Raw genomic sequence first — 20,972 nt, 5'->3', positions numbered from 1 at the left:
ATCCCATCTCAATAAAGTGCATTAGTTCAGTATAAGGTGCTTAATCTTTTGAGTGCCAGAGGATACCCATCTTCCTTTTAAACCTCACCCCCCCTCTCCCCTGCTCAAGTGATCAACTGGTGCAGCAGGGAGCCCTTTTGTTTTGTTTTTTTTCTATCCAGAGGGAAAGAAAAGAGTGGGAGGCGCAGATCTAGGCGCCTCCACCCTGCAACCTCCCCATCGCGCTTGCTCCCTTCTTACCCCCACCCAGACACCCCCCCCGGTTCCCCCAGCAGTGCACATTCGTCATCAGGTTTGTCTGATTAAAAGACAGAAGGCCTCAGGTAGCTATTGCTGCTGCGCTGCGTCACATCAGTAATCCTCCACCATCTCCATCTCATTCAGGCTCAGACACTCGCCCGCGTTGTGGAATGAGTACCCTGCAGGGAGGTGGAGGAGGGCAGAGAGAAGAGATGGGAGAGAGGGAAGTAAGATCAGAGGAGGAGGGCACATTGGGGGGGGGGGGTGTCAGGAGTCAGGCTCGGACAGTGTCAGAAGGGAAGTAAGCCGGCCTTTTATAGATTCTGACCATTTACGGATAAATCAAGTTGAGAGGGAGGTAAAAAAAGCTGTTGAGGGAACATACCTAAGATGCTGGGGTCAGAGTGCAGCATCATGGGCTGTTTCTTCTTCATCTTTCCCCCCTGGTTGTCATAGAGACCAGCCTTGCCCATGTGGTTGGCCTGAAACATGGACTGCAGAGTGCTTGGATTCATACCTCGCATTGAGTCCTAAAAAACAAGAAAGGGAAAGAAAAACAAAGTGACATGAGCCGAATATCATGAAATTGGCAGTAGTGTTGTGTTTTCCTGGTTTTAAAAGCAGTAATACAGTAAACTGATATCATTTTCTAAATATATATCCACATTATTGATGATTATCAAAAGTTGAATTTTGTAAATATTTTCTGAAAGCAGTCTTCCCTTCAATTTTGTATATTGATACCGAGATATTTGGTCAAAAATATATCTGATTTTGTCGACGTCACTTCGCTCTACATTTGTACAATAAAAGTCAGTCCAAGAAAAACCACAAGTCACCGTCCTTTCTTTTCACAGCCTTCCTTTGCTACTACTGCTTCTCTAATGTTGTCAAAAAGTCTGCTTGCTGACTTGGATCCGAGCCATCATAACGATGTTGTTTGTTGGCTTTTGTACATCTTGGGGAGTTTACCCATAATGCTTTGTGTCCCCGTGAATAACGTAGAAAATGTGGATTTTTGTTTCGACATTTGAAGATGCTGACCAAGGTTTGATACACAGCAACAAAGAGACACTTATAGCAATACAATTTGAAAGTCCCATCGAACCCTACACACTGGGTGATGTTATGGTTAAATAATATGGGGGACACAGAAAAGACACAATCACAACCACTATCGTCTCAACTCAGCTCAGCGAGTGTTTGCATGTACGTCGCAGTACAGAAGTATATCTGCATTTACCTGCAGAGGGAAGTTCATGTTCAATCCAGCCACTTCCTTTGATAACTGGGACAAAAAAACAAGAGGAAGAATTACAGCCATTTTTAGCTTTAGTTGTTTACAACATACTTAAAGCGTACAAGACTGAGCATAAACATGTATGCTCAGTCTAGTAAGTACTTATGATGATGCTTAAACTGAGCATCGTGTAAAAAAAAATATTAACCAGTTATTAATTGATAGTCAGTATAGTAGGACCCGTATCCCAGATTTGTTGTTAAAATGTACTGGTCACACCTCCGGGTCGTGGTTTGTTATAATGGTGTTCCACAGTTAAATTACACAAACTGAATGCTGGACATCAACCTTGCATGATGCATTTATTCCTGAGAAGAAATTTTCAACTGACAGATACAAAAACTAATTTCACTTCAAAACATTTTGAGTTTCAAATGTTCCAGACCGCATTTAAAACTAATTGTTGGCGAGTCAAAAACTAAAGGGAAGCTTCCTGTACATTAAAAACACAAGTTGATGTGTTATTTCTGCGGTGAGTTCTTTTTTTAATTTTTTTATAAGATGCTCTGAAAGTAGCCATCAGAGGACAGGAAAACCTTTCCTTGTTGTATAAAGAGAGGGGGAGGTCTGTGTCAGGGTTTCAACCAGTAAATGTCTGTTTTTTTTCTTTTACTGAACCAATGGACGTTTATGTTTATGGCATATGCCGTTCTCAGCTTAAAATATGCTCTGAGCTCGGGCCTACCTGTTGCTGCTGTCTCTGTTGGTTGGCTTTCTGTTTGGCACGTCGCTCCAGAAACTGTTTGGCGAACTCTTTGGCTTCCACTGTGTCCCCTAGGTAGGACCGGATGAAATCCAGAACTGCATAGGGAGACTCCACCTCCTTCAGGTATGCCACAATTGTGGCAACTTAATAAAGACATACGAGTTTAAACGATTAGCGACGCTGAATAAGTGACTCCTAGCTGTCAAAGTTGAGACAGCCTCCACACCCTTGACATTGCTAAAAAGGTAAAGATGAGCAAGCCTACCATCCAGAGAGGAGGAGGAGTTGTTGGCAGAGGTGTTGAGAGCGTGCAGCATCTGTTCACACCAGGTGGTGAAGCCATCCTGAGGCTTCATGCCCTGTAGCAGCTTCAGCAGCTTATCCTCCTCGTCCGTCCGTTTACGACGCATCATGTACTGATCACTGCGGCGGCCATGCGGGGACAAATACATTCATTATTGTGACCAACGTAAAGACATACACGTTGCATCGTACTCAAAACCGTTGTAGTTGATGCAATTAGACGCGGCGTACTTGAGTGACGGGCTGCTGCGGCTGTTCTTCAAGCCCATGTTGTTGTTGCTGTTGCCACGCAGGCTGGTCTGGTTCTTCACAGCCTCGTCCCACATGCCCATGCTGCCTGAAGACCCTCCACTACTGCTCTTCCCCTCCATCCCGCCAGGGCCACCCCACATGCCCACACCGTCCGCCCACTGCCCCCCCATGGAGGAGCTCCCCATCGACATACTGGAGTGCTGGAAACGGAGAGATAAATCAGGATGGAGATGTGACCAACAGTGTGTCATTTGCTACGACATGCTGCCATCATCCCTGTACGAAACCTCAGAATTGTGTCGGTGAAACTCACGCGGTCTCTCTGCTGCTGGGCTCTCTGTTGCTGCTGCTGCTGCTGCTTCAGGAGCCTCTCTGCCTCCTGCTGCATCTCCAGCAGAGCCAGAGCCGGGGGCTTTCCTGCCTTGGCGAGCCCAGAGGAGGGAGCCCCGCTCCAACTTGAGCCGCCTGCCCCGGATCCCTGCTGCTGGGGGGCCTGCTGCAGCAGCTTCATGATCAGTTCCTGCTGCTGACGACACTGCAGGAAGATACGGCAGACGGCATCATGTGATGGCTGTGGTCCCAGTTTGTTACTCAGCAAACTGCATTTAAAGCCACTCCTCCAACTGAATCACGTGACAACGAAGTTGTTTTTAATATGAATGTAACCAACTGCAATCTTTAACTGAAGGACCCAGAGTGGATGTCAAAGCACAAACTAAAAGCAAAATTTTATATATGACAGTTTGAAAGAGTAAAACATGCAACATTTCTTGTTCATTTCACGTTTCCGTGTACAAAACTTTCTCAAAAACGTTCACGATATTTAAAGCCTCGAGGCAACAGATAGGATCCAAAAGCCAAAATTTCTCTCCTCCTTATCTCACCTGCTTGCGTCTGAAGACCTCCTCCTCCTCCCTCCTTTTCTGTTCCTCTTGCTGCCTCCTCTTCTCCTCCCTTCGCTTACGCTGCTCCTCCTCCTCACGCTTCGCCCTGAGTTCAGCGTCTCTCCTCTCCTGCTGGAGCTGAGGGGAATTCATCATCAAAATCAAAAATGTTGGACTCAGTCCTGGCTTTGCCATTCCTTAATATCACTGTTAAACAATTCATTGTGAGCACAGCTCCTGCCTGGCAGCAGTGGAAACGATCTATAGATTTGTAAAGTAAGCAACTGAAACACAACAAAAAGGAAATGCCCGACTGAACTCACCTTCTGAAGCTGTTCGAGAGTTGGACCCTGAGTTGAAGGATTCATTGTTATGTCCCAAAGACTGGCTTCACTGCCTACATGGAAAAGATGGTTGTTGTTTTTTTAGCAGCAGTAGCAACCGTGTCCCTTTCTTGTGTTTTAATTGTGTTTCTGTGTGTGCACAGACAGCAGTGGTCCGCACTGTACCTGACGGCTGTGAAGCTGAGGTATGCATGTCCCACATGGACCCTGTATCTGGCACTGACATCGACCTGTTCATCGAAGGCATCATACCCTGCTCACTGCACCTGGGACAGGAAGCAAAACGCAACAGGTACACTTAGGTCACCAATTTCCTCTGATGTAAGAGGACAGAAACTAAAATCAACGCACACCAGGCCACGAATGTAAGGTGAAATCCACAACACCCACCTGTTGATGAGCTGGAATAGCTGCTGCTGTTGGAGCTGCTGATAAAGAGCTGCTGCTGCCAGCTCCTGTTGCTTTTTCAGGCGCTCCTGGTCTAGGTTTCCCTGCAAAGAAGAAGGGAGAGATCCCCTGTTAATAAAAAGCATCTTCACACTCAGGATACCAAAACAAAAAACTAAGGCTTGCTTTCAATAGCATTTATCTACATCACAAAACAAACAGAATTATCCATTATTTGTAATGACAATAACAGGTTCACGTCTTATCTTTTGACTTTAACTTAATTTGAATGAAATGCTTTGTTACTCCAACCTGTTTATCAAAGTGCCCTCTCATCTCCATCCTCCCTTCCCCATCCACGAGGTTGGCCGAGCGCTGACTCACAGTCCCGGCGGACCCCCGGTTGGGCTGAGGGCGCTGCGTTGGTGGGAGCTGTCTCACCAGCAGGGGCGGCGGGGAGGGCCCCGGGGCGAAGGGAACGCGGCCCCACATCTTGATGACGTCCCCGAGGGGTTGAAAGCCCTCATCACAGCCCCGCTTCACCAGCAGGGTCATGGTGAAATAACCAGCCTGGAACCACTCACACATCTCCACCGTGGTGAACGGACCTGATTGGTGGGCAGGACAGGGTCAAATTTACAATGCACAAACTGAGCCGACTTTCTTTACTTCATTAAAGTTAGTTCAGACGATCTCCAGAAAAGCGGTATAACACGTATAAAGAATAAGTGACTGTAAACTCCAGTGTGTGTGTGAAAGTACCCTGGATCTCTCCCTGGGGGTCCTTGTAGAACCACTTCATGGCAGCCTCATGCGATAGCGGCAGAGCAGCTGCTGTGTTCCTGCTCTCCTGCTGCTGCTGCAGAGCCTGGGTGAAACACTCCTCCTCCAAGGAGGTGTCCTGCAGTGATGCCACCATCTTCTCAGCCTCCTACACAAACACAAACATTCATTATTTGTTCAACATAATCCGTCTCGCAGGCTGGAGAGACTCCAGTGGGATGAAAAAGGTGACAGTTCTGAGAAAAAAGAGCTGAACTATGCTTTGCAATTGCATAACTGAAGCTCAGTTAAAATAAGAGGGAAATGAGGAAATAATGCTTTTGACTGTAAGAGTGCAAATAAAACGCCTGGCACACATGTTCAATTAGTTCTCACCGCATTTCAAAGGCATTAAAACAGCTGAAACATGTCCGTTTAGATTGATGAGGGTCAGCAGCTATCGTAAGGAGCTGAGAGGCGGTCAAAGTGTCAGTAGTAGCGCGCTACCCTGCAGGGGTAAAGAGGTCGCTTGCACGGTTGTGTGATTCAAGGTTCAGATTGCATTTTAAATTTGTGAAAAATATACAAATTAAGGCTTAAACAAGGTGTTAAGTTGTTCCATTTTTGCCAAGTGGACAGCCAGAATACCACCCCACACCCAAATGAAAAAAAATGGATCGTAAGTGTCCATATTGTTCTTTCAGAGCAGCCAAAGTATTCCCGACTCTGAGCCCTTGTATGAGGGAAGGAGAAGTAAATGCAGTGTGTGGCATGATTATGTAATACTTCTGAAACGAACGCTTGAAATGTGCCTCCTGTTGTTCCTACCTGCTGCAGGTGTTTCATGCCTTCATCGTCCTCAGTGTCTCCTCCAGATGGAGGGTGGAGAGGAGCAGCAGAGGAGGGAGGTGGGGGAGGCAGGATGGAGGAGGTGGAGGAGCTGGTGCTCAGCTGGGCCTTGGAGCCCCCGATGGGAGCTACGTCTAACACAAAAACAACAACAAGAACAAGAAGCAGGAGTAAAACAATGGGCCCTATTTTTAGTATTCCTATTGATGGGATGGTGATGGTCGATGTGAGCGGAGGAGCCACCTACTGGCTGTGTATCTGATACAGCAGCTTCAGTAAACAAGATATTAAATGACTGTGGCTAAATATATTCCATATCAAACCCAAACAACAAATTCCAGTGGATCCAAAATCAGAATTTTATGTGTTTACATCCACTGTAGATATCAAAGAAACAAGCTGATTATTTTTAGTGGCTAACTCAACATTTTGACTTGTTTGAGTTGTCAGTGGTGCTGTTACATACACAGCTGACAGTTTGACAAAAGCATTGTCAAAATCATAAAGCTTTTACTGTGAAAGACTTTATAACTGAATTCTAAATCACTCAATAAAAAGCTGGTCTCAGTCACATTTTTGAGGATTTTATTTAGTTTTTATTGAATGCATATTGTGTATGCAATGTAAAGAACATTTTGTATTTATACATTTGATATTCGTAAAGGAATAAGAAAAAAAAGAAATTGCCTAACTGTATAGATACATAATACTGCTGTGGACCAGATCTATCTCTGTGCTGTCAGTAGCACAGAAGTTGACATTAAACAGTTAAATACTGATATATGGGAGAAGACATACCTTCACCAGGCGTGCTGTTGGCCTTGACAGAGTGGCTGTTGCTCAGCTGAGCGTTATCCAACATCTGACCAGCGTTGCCGGGTCGGAGTTCCAGGGAAGGAGGGGCACAGTGAGCTGGAGGAGAAGAGGAGGGTGTTGCTGGCTTTGTCTCACCATTCCCTATAGCAGAGATGGCTTCTTTACTCTCTGTGCGGCCAGGAGGGGAAGAAAGGAAGGAGAAAAACGTTCACAAGGATGCCACAACCATTTGTAATTACAACAAAGAAAAGTGCACAGCACAAGGTGCAAATGTTTTTTTCTAAATGATCCTCACCCTGATCTTTGTCTCCGTCAGCACTGTTCCTCTCTGTATCTAGAAAGCTCTCCTCCTCTTCCTCCTCCTCCTCTTCCTCGATCCCCTTAAATTCAAACTCGTCCTCCAGGATTGTATCCTTGCCACCCTTCTGATAGAAACACCAGGAGAGTTAAGAGAAAAATTGTAACAAATACTGATGAACACCGAGCGTAAAATAAATATCATAGTGGCCAAAATAATAAATCCATCCATCCATTATCTATGTCCCCTTTATCCTGAACAGGGTAATAATAAATTACTAAGACTGAAGTTTCAAACTAATACAAACTCCACTAGTCGCCACATTAAATCTGTGAAATTTTACACACCTTCATAGGCATGAAAGCTCCAGATGAGTCAAAAGTGCCCATCTCCCCATCCTCCTCATCCGTGCACCACTCGGGAAGGCCGTCCCGGTCATCCTCCATCCCCTCGCTGCCTGCACGCCGGCGGCCACCACTGTGACCCTCGGAGTCCCGGAAGTCAAAATCGAACTTCCGACGCCGACTTTCACCCGGCCCGGTGTGGTCCCGCCAGCCCGCTGAGCGAGGACCACCATCTGACAAAGAAATGGACTGAGGATTAAGCAAGCTGCTATTACAGAGGTAAAGAAACAAGGTTTTATAAGATAAAGGCAGAATTAAGTTACAGTGATTATACCCAGGCAGTCATAGATTTAAGTCTTGAGGTGTTTCCTGACCTCGTGAAACCGTCACTCCGTCATTAACTAGCTTCAGTTTACACATAACATAACATAATAAGGAAAAAGCCATGCGGCCTGTTACACCTGACTGTTGTGTCTTCACAAACTGTGGAAGCTGTTGAGTGCTGTTTTAACCTAAACCCAGGTACTGTGTCTGGTAGAAATCTCTTCACTGCCACTAGGTGTCAGTATATCTACCTTTCCATTAAGGCTTCTGCACACAGAGATTTACTGTCACCAAATGTTTACAGGAATACAAATCACTGTTTACTAGTCAGGCCTGTTGAAACTTTAAGATCTCACCAGCATTCTTGCATAGATTTTTCACAGCTGACTCGAACTGCAGTGTGAACAAACTCTAACATTGTGTAATTGCACTTATTTGAATTATGACGTCTGCTACAAAGCCACAAAATAGTACTGATTCCATGAGGAACCCAACAGGAGAGTTTGCTGGGATCATGTATTAGCTGATGTGCTGACATGGAGTATTACACAGTGTTAACTGACTGATTTGTTTTGGCAGCAGACTGAATATTAAACCCTTAAACTCTCCACTTTAATAGGACCGTTCTGAACTGCAGCCTCCACACTGGTGAATGAAATCATATTCATGAGGTGTCTGCCCATCATGCATTTTCAAGGAAAATAAACCATCAATCAAACCTTTGCTTTTCTTGTTTACAGTCTTTTTGTGAACACAAACAGAGTTTAAAGGCAGTGCTACGATAAACAAATGTTTGCATTTATCATACCGTCCCTGCGGACTCCAGCCAGTCTCCAGTTGGTGCCCGGCTCCGCCCCCTCCTCCTCCTCCTGCTCTTCCCGGAGGGTGCGCCAGTTATCGCTGTCAGCCCTTGTGAAGTCCTTCCTCCCTGGACCCCCGGGACCTCCGGTTTCTTCAAAACCAGGACGTACTACCTCCCGCCGCAGCGGCTTCTCGAACCGACGCTCCCCCCTGAGGAAAGGAGGGAAATGGAGAGAGAATGATATCAGTCAGGTGAGAAACGGAGGGAAACAAAGCGCAAAACATGAGCCAATTTTTAGCCTACAGAAATACGCCCACTCAACAGCATGGCACCACCACAGACACTAACTCGTACATTTGAACCAGATCCATGAGTTAAAAATACATCAAACAGATATTAGGGCTGGTCCTAAAATAATATCACAATATTTGTGCCATAATAATCTCTTTCAACAACATACAGCTTCAACAAAATTAGGGTTATAGTTTTATGTTAACATAGACATAAACAGTTTGCCTTCAGATATTCAGTAAAAAAAAAAAAAAAAAAAAAAAAAAAAAAGTAAACAACAGTAGTAATTCAGAGGGAAATTCAAATTCTGTATAATATACAGCTGATTTCAACCATGCTTGTTGCTATGCGCAAGTTAGGCATGTACCACAATGTCAAACACTGCAAAACGTTACATCATTCATTATCTATGATCTTTTTTTCCACATTAAAAATTATATATATATACTATGTACTATATATTGACATGAACAAGTTGATATGCTCCACCCCGAGCAGACATTTCCCTTCAGTCTCAGCAGATAAGACGTCTGCAAAATAAACCATCCCATAAGAGCAAAAAACCTCCTGGAATACCAGAGCAGATTAAAGTTTCTTCCACTGGATGACAACTTCTCTCAGCAGTGACAATATTAGCCTTTGGAGCCATGAATTATGCGTGCGCACCAACATTTCTAAGGGCATTTGTTGGAAGCAGGTGGTATGTGCAAAATTCTTGCTTACCGGTCATCCCAGCTCTGACTGCGGTGTATCTCTCGGACGCTGCGGCTAAAGCCCACCTCTGCATCTTCAATACTTCTTTGGTAGAATCCACCTTCACCGCGGCCTCGGCCTGTTTATAAACACGTGGAAGAAGGTATTTATGTTTAATATAGACAGCATTTGAGCGAGAGCTTTTGATGACCTAAAATGCCTCACGCCGCCATTTGTATCTACTTTAACTCGCGGGCAGTCGCACACACCAACACATCCACACACAGTATGGAAGCCACACAGCATCATTCTCAGTTGTCCTAAACCGGACGCCTCATGTTTACGTTGGCTGAATGTGGACAAGGTGAGTTCATAAGCCCGGTGGTTTTAGACAGGTGTAGCTGGACAAAAGGAGGTCTATTTAGACAGGCCGAGAGGAAGTGTGCTACATCAAGATGGTGGAAGAAAGAGGGGAAATAAACACTTGAGTAGTTGCCTTGAATAAAGTGTTCTACTTTGCCTGGATAGCGGCCACGGTAGTCTCAGCCAGGGGCTTTGGGCAGCCTTTCTGTTGCTGTTGGACTCGGTAGCTTTAGCCCAAGCGATTGTGGATTCACATGAGAACACTTAGGCTGAATCAATATTTTACTTTATTATTTTTCTTTTCTTTTTTCTTTTACCTCGACCACCTCGTGTGGCCCCTCGTCCACGGACCACTCCAGCTGGGGCGGCCCCACCCACCCCTTTTCCCATGAGCCTCAGCACCGCCACACTGTTCACCGACATGGAGAAGTTCCTCTGCAGAGTGAGTGGAAAGAGCAAAACGGGGGAATGTGAGGAATGTGAGCTCACAGGCACATCTGTCAACCGACAGAGCAGCTCCCTTCGGAACTGAGGCTGTGTTAGGGTGAGATAGCACATGATGGAGCCGAGTTCAGCAGTTCAGTGTTTGCAGGTATCAGTGCTTTCGTGAGTGGGTGTTCGTGACAGACCTGCTCCTCCTCAGTGAGAGGCACCAGTGCCAGTGGCTGCATGGGCTCATCTTGCAGAATAGCAGCAAACTCCTTATCCTGCATGTCCTCTGGGACCTGAACACAACAACAGGAGGCGCTTTAGAGGACCAAATAAAAGTCTTTCAAGACTTCATCCATGACGTCAAAAAACTACTGCCAGGTTCTCATGTTTGAAGGTGAGAATATTTGCAATGCAAATGGAGGCAAACAGAAGTTAAAACAATGTGCAGCACTGTATGCTGTGATCAATGCTTGACCATTTTTAGCCAGCATTGCTGAAATCCAATAGTTTCTGAGAGAAGGTGGGCAGGATTTCCCCCACTAACCTTGTTGTCTTTGATATAAAGTGCTAACATCTCCTCTCGGCCGTAGCGATACTCGGCCAGCTTGTACTTTGGCATGGCGGGGGAAGGAGGGGGGGACGTCACACTCCCCCCACTGGACAGTGCACGAAGCCTGTGTGAGGAAGAGTACAAAAAAACATTATGAAGTAGAATAAGGTACTTTTATCATGCAATATATCTCTGTAACCAAAGCTGTTGGTCAGTGCCATGAGGCACCCTCTGGGGCTGAAAAATGAAACCAGTGCCAAAAGCTGCAGTTCCTAGAATGGCCACTTGAGGCTGGTTCCAAAAGCAAGTGAATCCCCAAGTTTCCTTTTCCCTGAGCACCACAATCAGTGTGTTTATTGTGTGCATGAAGCAGGGCATGAAAACATTTTTAGGTCAAATGACCAAATAAAGCCAGCAGATATGTTTGCAAGCGATGCATTTAAAGGTTACAGTTATTTCTGATAAGTGCAGAGTACGATTTGAAACAACACTACCCTGTTGAAATTCCCCCACTACACAAGCTAGTGTACGAACATGTAAGTATACTAATGGAGTACACGCTTTGAGACACAGGCAGAGACTCTCCACAGCGCTGGTTTCAGAAAACATCACGCACCACCTCTTTCTCGTTTGTGGATTGGCTGGCTAGGCAGAAAACACTCTTCATAACGCCTATGGCTGACGTCACGGAGGCTGCATCCATCTTTTTATTCATATATACTATGGTCAGTCCAGGAATGGGCTATTTTACAATTACAGACTGAAGCCTTAAAGCTTTCCTGACTAATAACTTTCTCCTGGTGTAAATTCCTCTGTTGGCTCAGAAATACAAAAGAAATCTGAACTTATTGCGTAACCTTGAAAGAATTCCTTTCAATCTGAATTGGGGAAAAAAAAACAAAAAAAAAACATTAACATCCATCCTGCAGCAGAGAAGAAGGAATTTAACAAATGTTCTTTCACAAATCAACCACTCTCCTACGCAGGTCCCCCTGAATACACTCGGCCCAAACACGTGAGGATATATTAGCTTTCCAATCTCAAGATTTCATTTTAAAAAGCTATTACTAGCAGGCCAGCTTCCAAAGCTTGCTGTTTAACAATGGCTCCATTCACTTGGCTCTACAAAGTGTGTCATTGACTCACAGCCCCACATCAAAACCATATGCAGCTCAGAGATGGAGAGGTGGGTGTGGGGTGTAAAAGGTAAAGGATAGCGTCATGAAAGACCAGCTGGCAGCATGTAGCATATCAAAGAGGGTAAAAATAAGTGGAGCAGAGACTAATATGCATAATAAAGAGGAGACCTGAGGAGACATGACAGTGGACAGAGTACTAAGAAATACTATTATTCAACTGTATCCAGCTCCATAAAAGTTAGCTCACTTTCTCAGTAGGACAAAGGGTGAAATCGAGAACATCTTCCACACACCGGCACACTTACCGGCTGCGCTGCCACCGAACCCTCAAATGATCAAAACAATTTTGTTACGCTAACAGGCTCGTCAACGTGCTGGCCAGACAGCTGTATGTGGTGAACACATGATGTGGCCGCTCCACATAGAAAGGGTGAAGGGATGAAAGAGGGCTGGAAAGGCCACTGAGAGGAAAGCAGCTGCAGATGTGTAAAGAGAGAAATATTCTGCGAGGCTGGCCCTGCACCAAGAATGCACACAGCAGTCACAGGCCGTTAGAGATGGAGTGCTACCAAACTGGAGATGACTAACACCCCCCCCCCCCCACCACCACACACACACACACACACACACACACACACACACACACACACACACACACACACATTAATCGCTACACAAACACTCGGTGCAGAGAAGAAACAGCAGAGCGAGAGAGAGAGGCTGCATCCACGCCTAGGACGTTTCAAAATGTAGAACTTCCGTACGTTTATGTCATGCGTCCACACCGCTGCGGCGCGTTTTTAAACCCGAGACTTGAAACGGAGACTTTTTCGGACCGTTTCAGTTTTGAAAACTTGTGTTGTGTTTTTGCCTGAACAGCGAAAAACAAAAGACTCGACGCAGACGTCCACGTTTGTTTCCTGATCGGGCCTTATCGGTCATGATGTGCCCGTCCCCGATTCGCCGAGCCTCTATCTGGTAACTCTTTTCCGGAAGAAATCAAAACGACATCAGCCTCGACTATTTCGAGATGAATAGCGAGCTGCAGCCGTTGCCGACCCCTTTGTTTATGTCAGCAGTGGTTGTGCAGTTAAATTCAGAATTTTAAAATGCCACACGCGCGGGAGACAAACCATCATTCGAAAGATTTGCAAAAAAATTCTTGTCTCCCGGCCCCACATGGAGCTGTCACACCGCAAACGCCTCTGGAATACCCCGACGAGTTGTTTCAGTCAACACCAAACAAGAGGGTCATCGAAGGCCATCACCACCTTCCCGAGTCCAGACTACATCAAAGCCCTGAATACAGAGCCTGAAGTGAAGGATCTTGCCGTCGTACCCAACGCACGGTACGCCATGATGCCTGGCAAGCGACTGGACACTCACCAAAGTAAAACAACCCCTCACTAAATCCACTGACTACATCAACAGAAAGGGGAAATATTCTTTGAACGTAACGAACGCTGTGTTGACTACAAGTACCGTTTCATGGTTCTGGTTCTGAAATGTTGCTAGAATGCTTGTGTGGACAGAGAAAACATGTTAGTGTGGATGTGGCTTGAGAGAGCTGGATAGGACGCTGCTGTGACAACACCTACATTTTCAATTCAACAGCTAACAACATCAACCCACTGAACTCGAGGCTATCATTTTTACTTATGGTGATTTATTAGTACACAGCAACTGCGACTGGTCCATTAGTCCAGAACAGAGTATGTAACTAGCGAATATTTTCATAAAAGATGAATCTGCTGCTTATTCTCTCGGTTGGTGTTGGTTGTGTCAGAGAAAACTATTTCCCAGAGCCCGAGCGGACGCCTTTGAATAACCTGTTTGTCAAACTGACGGTCCTAAACCTTAAGTTTTTAGGTTTAATTGACCATCTAGAAGTCCATCCAGGAAACTGTTTGGAAAGAGACGGGCACTTTCAAAAATTACTTGGCGGGTGATTGGATGAACCATCTATCACGGGTGAACTTCAACCAATCAGGCCCTCATAGGATGCTGATTGGTAGGACAAGCGCGGCAAGATGGATTCTCGCGTGATTTTGCGAATCCAGCTGCTTAGGAAAGGTTAATGCTCACAACCATATAAGGCAAAGATAAGCAGCAAAACCCTGCATCTGTCAAGCTAAAAAAAGAATGAAATATTAATCATTTTAGCAGAAATATTATTCAGACAATTGACAGCTCGATTCAATAAACCCATTAATAAGGGGAATTTTTCCTTGGCATTTGGTACGGACAGTCCTGGTGCTCGGAGGTCGAGCCAAGTTTGGCCCATTAAAAGGTATCTCATTTAATTAGGCCAGGTTTCCACAAAATGTACAGTTTATATTGTAGATCCCTGAGGACAATTCCCAGTCTTTTCATTAACCCCCTCCCCCCTCTTTCCTACTGCTATTATCAGGCCAAAATGTCCATTTTCCACAGGAAATTATCTTGTATTAGGGGCAAATTGCCATGAAATTAAATTGACACATTCATGAAGGCCATTTGTCAATAAGATGTGCAGATTTAAGGCAAATTTTCTTTAAACCAGCAACAAAGGAAAGTCCTTTAGAGGCTGAGAATAATTCAAACGCTTACACGGTTGCCAGAAAACTATTTCAGCAATTACATAAATTTTCTTCAGGAAATACCTCTTTATGTATTCAGCAGTATTTTTAAACCACGCTGATAAAATGTGAAGAGATGAGATCAATTACCATTCTGGGCCGAAGTTAAGAGTCTCAGCAGTCATATTCCTCACGTCCACACAGAACTGAGTATCTGAGGGAGGGAAAATAGTTTCAGTTTTTGTTTTCTGCAGGAAAGAATAAAATGCAAATTCTGAAATAATCACGAGTAACATTTCCTTACCCTGTCCAGATAATCGGAGCAGGCTGGACTCGGCTGGACCAGGCTAGAGCTGGCTGGCTTTAGTTAGGCTTAGGTGACTAGAAGGCTGAGTGGTGCTTAAGCTGTGGTCACAGAGCTCCCCAAACACACAGACACAAAGAGAATAGCTGCCAGTTTCAGGTGCTTGAGGAATACCAGGTTATCAGGTCCTAACTAGGTAAGGAAGGGGTTTCGACGATAGGTTGGAGAATGGAAGCTCCTGCTACTCACAGCCGAAAAAGGTTGTTAAACATAAAAAAAGAAACAAAAAGAACCTCGGAAATCAACAATGGAACAAAATAAAACACTCTCGCTAGTAATAATGTTTTCTTTCTTTTTTTTTTTCTTTTTACAGCAGTTATGTCTCACATTAAAGTTAAAAATATGAACTGATTCATCGAAAAAAGATAACGCAGGAACGAAATCACAGCCAAAACAATGAAACGGGCTGCTGGAACAGCTGCCAGGAGCAGACGCGACTTGCACTCCTCTTCTCCTTGCTCTCTCTCCCTCTGTGCCTTCTTCTCTCGCCCCAACTGAAATGTGGATTGACGGAGACCCTCCAGGTGACTCCTTTATTTCCTGTCCTCCTCCCTTTGCACCACTGGAAAATAAAAGCAGAGGGAAGATGCAGGTATAAGAGAAATTCAACAATCAAAAGAAAAGTGAAAGGAATATTATTATGAGTGTACACTTCATAAATTACTTTCACAGCTTGGCAGCCCACCTATATTGTCAGAGCAAAGGAGGCGTAATTTACGTGCCAAAAGGTACCAGCCCAATTTGATCGATCTGTTACAGCACACTGAGCGCAGAGAAAAGCACCGTGGTATTCCTTCACCGAGTAAATGAAGACTATTTCTAGTCTGGCACTCAGTCATGGCTCGATGTTTCTGCTGCTCAAAGGAGATTTTCCATCCAGAAATGTAGGGAGTCTATTTCCGTAATGTTGTGAACCAGCTGCTTCTTAACCCATGCAGCAGGTTGGAGATAGTTCATGAAGATGTCATGGCAACTCGTACAATATCCCGGCTACTATATTTGACTATTTCTACACTACTTTTTACAGCGCACCTATGAATTTACTGAAGGTTCAGCTTGTAGTGAAGGTTACACCAATGTCTTTGATGGATAAACATAATCCACAATTTCCTGCTGGAAGATCGTGTTTGTTTTGATATTCCATCGGGAGTGAGCGCTGCTCTCTAACCGGCGAGCCACACCTTCCCTGCTCGCTGGATTCAAGATGAGATTTAAACAAACATTCTTTTAACACTGTAACAGTGTCCAATATGCCATCATATGCAATGACACACTTTTCTCAAGCACAGTCTGGCACTATCTTGTGCCTTTGTTCAGCGTTCTGGTGTGCTTCTGTGTTTTGTTTTTTTATATATATATTTATTTTTACAATCCGTTTCAAGTTGCTGAGCTTTCTAGGCTAATTAAAGGACAAGAAAACGGGACAAGATTTAAATGAATACTGTTTGATCAAGCAAGATGTTAGCAGGGCTGTATCCTCTGTGCATGAAACAACTTTGTAAACAACAATATGACACTATCCATTCAGCTGAAAATAGTCATAACCACAACTGAACCACGAGATAAGAAAACTAAGTTTACATTCACATGATGTTAAAAGTGTCCTTCTGATCAATATTTAGATGGTATCAACCGATGAGTCAATTCCAGACTTTAACACATCACCAGGTTATTTTACTTGAGCTGTACCCAATCACATTGTCTGCATAAATTGAAAATAGCTTAGAATTGCTTACAGTTGGGTGACGTGGAATATACAATGCGAGATGATATATAATTGTTTAAGGTCAGTGATTTTGTCTAATGCTATCATGGGGGTATTTTTCGCTCTAATTTCTCATTGAGTATTGCTGCAAATTAGCAGGAGACATTACGGCTACATTAGACTTGCAGGATTTTTGCAGTAATGGGATGACATACAGTGGAAACCTCTGAGGAGCTGTAGTTATTAAATGTTAAAAGAATAATTATTTTATTGATTTATATCTAAACATCTGACAAAACATACTGAAATTCTAGGGAACAGGTTTCAGTTTTTCATCAGACTGTTGAAAGAAACTCTCAATGAGTCCTAGAGGCGAGTTAAACCTGTAGTGCGGGACATTTACTTGTAAATGAACGGCAGTAACAGCCATGTCTTTTCCAGATGAGTTCACGCAATGCTGATTAAACTTGCCCACTAAATCTCTCTGTATTACACAGTATACGGCGTTTTTGAATCTGGTGTCTGGTGAGACATTCCCACTCTGGCCGGATGAATGGAAATTCGACGTGCTCAACGGACAGAGCATTCGCATCGCAGACTTCCAGCAGCTGAGCTGACTAATTCTGGCTTACATCTAACTTGAATGGGGATAAAACTATTCAGCTCCTCTATACTTTCCAAATGATATTGGACAGAATGGAGGAAAGTCTGATAGCCAAGAGAGTCATTTCAGCGAGCCGTGACACTCAAAACAATTTAGCCAACATTTTACATCCACAACAATTGTGATGAAGGTGGCAAACGTGTAGCCTATTATATAAGATGGTATTGACGTGTTTTTTTTGTATTTACTCTCACCAGCAGAAGGTGAAGCGTGTGTGTGTGGGGGGAGGGAGCCTTTGGGATATCTTAAATACTGATTCGAAACCCCCAGGTGGCACAACTTTAAACTACATGATGTGAATTTAAATCCATAGATATTAAAGGCTATTTCAATTTAAATAAAAGTGATTTTCAGTTACTAGCCAATTCCAACCTGATGTGTCTATTTTTAGGGATTACAACATTTTCATAGCTATAAGTCAGAGCCACTTCCTGGACTGCTGCATTGCACAAGCCCCTTGCTCCTTCATGCCAGCTTCCCTGTCAAAGGGCTCTTAGAAACATAATAATTATTGTCCTGTAATACTAGTTTTTTTTAGCATTGCTCACACATCCTTGTAAAAAGTACAAAAACACATGCTCAGTGCAAGTATGGCACTCATTGGCATTGTGTTTTAACAGCATTTCAGAGTTTCACTATTTACATGATTATTGAATTAATTAGAAGACTAACAATGCAATATATATTAATACTCTGATTCTGGAAAATTGTGTGAATGGCAGTACTTCATGCTGTTTCCTGCTTATTTTGAAACATCAGCAACTCAGTGGGCCTCATTACTAAAACGGATTAACACTATGTAATAAAAGAAACATGAATAAAATACGAATGCAGTAAGGTATTTAACACTCTACTGTGTAAGTGGCTGTAAGGACATTTAATAACATCACTAAAAACACAGCAATAAACATATTTCAGATAACAGACAAAGGGAAGGTCCAGCTTACATTACAATGCACTATGGCTATAAATTTGTAATGTTCCTTTCGGGTCAATATGTTGGCTTTGAAGTTTGCGCTCTGTACGTTTGCAAACTTCAGATATATCAACATCTACAGCAACTTAACAAGCAAGTGATGGTGAAAGTAGGAAACCGGAAAACATAAAGCTGCCTTTAAAAATAGGATTATACTACTTCCATGAGACATTTGCCGTAGCGGTTAGATAAGACTCGTTTCGGCTCCTGATGAGAATGCCTATTGAAATGATCCGATACTGGTGGTCATCGTATCTAAAGTAAAGTTTCGTGAGCATTGTGACTTTAAACACATTATTTGTCAGTTTAAAGGCAGCAAAACAAGAACATATTTAACTTCAGGATCAATCTATGACACACAAATTGCAGTGAGTTCAGTAAAGACCAAGCAGAAATCCAACAAAGGGAAAAAAAACAACAACAACAACAATATAGATAAAGGCACCGAATAACATGATAAAACTTTGATCCAACTTCTCTTGTTTTCTCTATGGCCTGCCTGCTGTTATTTTGGCTTCAAAGTATTTCTTTACTTAACTGTGAGCCACAACAGGCAAACAAATGATATTTATAGAGTCCAGCACCAACTTCGCACTCAGAAAAGCGAAAGCAAGGTTACGTAGGAATAAACGTCGCTGAGCACAATGTTAAATTTCTTATGCATTGGACATTTTTTTTGCAAGTGTTATGGACTTCAAAACGTGGCGGGATACCGACTTCGAGCAGCGGGAATGCGGACTGTAAATCTACGATGCAATCCGCATTCAGTGCGCACCAATTTGTAACTTTAACAAAACGACCAATAAAAAAATATTCACTCCTAAAGGCGGTTAACATTTGGGCAAAAATATCTCGAGTTGACATTAGCCACCGTCAGTGGCTACGAGCTACATTAGCATCCGACATTGTTCGCGTTTAAAGCGAATTAAAGCGGATTGATTTGTGTGGGAAAAGTACAATAAATCAATCGTTTCAAACACATTTCTCTCTCCACCCCTCCTCCAAAACAAAACAAAAATATAATATTTCTGTTGCATAACAAGAGACCTAACCTAGCACACGGTATGCGTTGATCGCGAAGGCCTCGGCTGGTCGGTTCAAATGACACCAGATATGATGGCGGAGGGGGGCGGAGTGTCGGGATCAGACTCCCCGGCCTGCGTCGCCCGATGTGCGGACGACCACCTCCGCTCCGCTGTCGTTATTTTTTAAAAACTCCGGCTACCGTGCTTGTACACCAAAACAACCGGCGACGGAAACAACCGTGTTTGGTTTTTTTTTGTTGTTGTTGTTGTTGTTGTTTTTTTTTTTTTTTTAGCTTCAAGAGGACTTAGTGGAGAGAGAGAGAGAAAGAAAAAAAATAAAAAATAAAAAAGCAGTTTTTACGACAGATAAATCCAAGGCAGTCGAAAGAGCCGAGGCTAAGCTTGTTAGCTCCCCGTTAGCCAGCGAGCAAAGAGGAACCGTGGCTTACCTTCACTGTTTATAGCTACCAGACTGCTCGTCTGCACGGCGCGTCTACAGCCAATATACCGAATGCATTGGTCTCTTTAAACACTGTAAACGTATTCATTCGACAGAATAGTACTTTCGGAAAGTCGTGCTCTGTGTTTTATTTATTAATTCTTCCCCTCTCCTCCAACGGTCGCTGCTGCGTATCAGTACGTGTCTTGCTTGGCTCCCGGTCGCTTTGCTCTTCTTGTTGTTTGTGTTTCGGAAACATGGCCGTCCGTGTGACACCACGTGACTGGATACTGACAAGCGGCGAACCAATGTCGGAGCGGGGCAAACACACCCCTATTTTACCAAGCAAGGACGACAACAACAACAACAACAACACAAAAACACACACACCCCGATGTGTTCAAAAAAATGCAGAGCGTCTGAACTGGACGGGGTTTAAATGAACGAGGCCAGATTAAGCATTTAAAGGGCCAAACGCCGAAAACAGCCAACTCCAATACGAACTCGCGAAGCGGTAACGTGTCGTCCCGGAGTTATTCAATTAACTTCCCACGAAGGTGATTTTATAAACTGGGCTTCCGTTGGCGTAATGCATAAAAGGCATTGTGAGTTATTTTGGGTAATAAGTAACCAATACCCTTGAAAGTGGACCGTATGATAGAACATGTTCAGCGGCAACGACGCACTGCGCATGTGCAGTACGTTGCTAGACTGCAGTAATAGAGTTTGGTCGTTAGAGGGGGCTGTTGAACAACTGCAGCATTGTATATACACTGTGGTAAAAGTGTACATAGTTTGTTAGTCACTTCTCATATATAGTAAACATGCAGGAAGACTAAATCAGCATTAAGAAAAAAATATTTAATGTTCTCTTGAAATGGTTTGAAAGTTCATGAGAAATATGTGCAGATATAATCAAATAAAAACATATTGATGCAGGTGTGTATCACCTGGAGATATTTTTCAATCTGATGCATTTTTTTAACATCCAAAATGTATAATGTTATTGTTAAGGTCTCAATAAAACGACCACAGAGATGAAAAAGTTGAAATGAGTACGGAAAGGATAACGGTTTTGTTTTTTTATGCTGCAAAACAACAGGATCATGTTTGTGATCCGTACAAACACACCATGCAATTTGGAGAGAAGTTTAATATAACA

General features: G+C 43.6%; 1 protein-coding gene across 5 annotated transcripts; it reads right to left on the bottom strand.

Annotated features, from left to right (window-relative positions):
- Positions 1 to 262: 262 nt before the first annotated feature.
- Positions 263 to 20,318, bottom strand: gigyf1a (GRB10 interacting GYF protein 1a). 5 transcript variants are annotated; one of them, XM_069159210.1, is made up of 25 exons: positions 19,821 to 20,318; positions 14,942 to 15,563; positions 14,788 to 14,851; positions 10,935 to 11,064; positions 10,588 to 10,683; positions 10,276 to 10,393; positions 9,626 to 9,734; positions 8,618 to 8,820; positions 7,489 to 7,718; positions 7,139 to 7,265; positions 6,826 to 7,011; positions 6,007 to 6,161; positions 5,179 to 5,347; positions 4,729 to 5,024; positions 4,420 to 4,520; positions 4,195 to 4,295; positions 4,009 to 4,082; positions 3,686 to 3,823; positions 3,115 to 3,336; positions 2,781 to 3,001; positions 2,512 to 2,669; positions 2,226 to 2,389; positions 1,484 to 1,528; positions 626 to 770; positions 263 to 419 (listed from the first exon to the last, which is right to left on the bottom strand). In XM_069159210.1, the coding sequence occupies exons 3-25, from the start codon at positions 14,820 to 14,822 to the stop codon at positions 352 to 354; spliced, it is 3,291 nt and encodes a 1,096-aa protein (XP_069015311.1). In that variant the 5' UTR covers positions 14,823 to 14,851; positions 14,942 to 15,563; positions 19,821 to 20,318; the 3' UTR covers positions 263 to 351. The 5 variants fall into 5 exon arrangements, with proteins under 5 accessions (XP_069015311.1, XP_069015309.1, XP_069015312.1 ...); XM_069159208.1 differs by having other exon boundaries at positions 7,139 to 7,268; positions 19,821 to 20,317; XM_069159211.1 differs by having other exon boundaries at positions 4,195 to 4,289; positions 7,139 to 7,268; positions 19,821 to 20,317.
- Positions 20,319 to 20,972: the final 654 nt, after the last annotated feature.

This window comes from Embiotoca jacksoni, unplaced genomic scaffold (assembly GCF_022577435.1).
Source record: "Embiotoca jacksoni isolate LCO1_2020_lvr unplaced genomic scaffold, fEmbJac1.0.p SCAF_24, whole genome shotgun sequence".
Classification (NCBI taxonomy): Eukaryota; Metazoa; Chordata; class Actinopteri; family Embiotocidae; genus Embiotoca; species Embiotoca jacksoni.
The sequence above is the reverse complement of the archived record's forward strand: the minus strand, read 5'-3'. Positions and strand labels throughout refer to the sequence as shown.

What these genes read in the sequence shown, in the direction of transcription:
- gigyf1a (XM_069159208.1), bottom strand. Translation starts at nt 14,822, where the DNA reads ATGACTGCTGAGACTCTTAACTTCGGCCCAGAATG. An exon ending in TTTATATCAAAGACAACAAG is followed by an intron (nt 10,684 to 10,934) that starts GTTAGTGGGGGA and finishes TGTTGTGTTCAG; the next exon opens with GTCCCAGAGGACATGCAGGA. An exon ending in CAACAGCACGCCTGGTGAAG is followed by an intron (nt 6,162 to 6,825) that starts GTATGTCTTCTC and finishes TTTTTGTGTTAG; the next exon opens with ACGTAGCTCCCATCGGGGGC.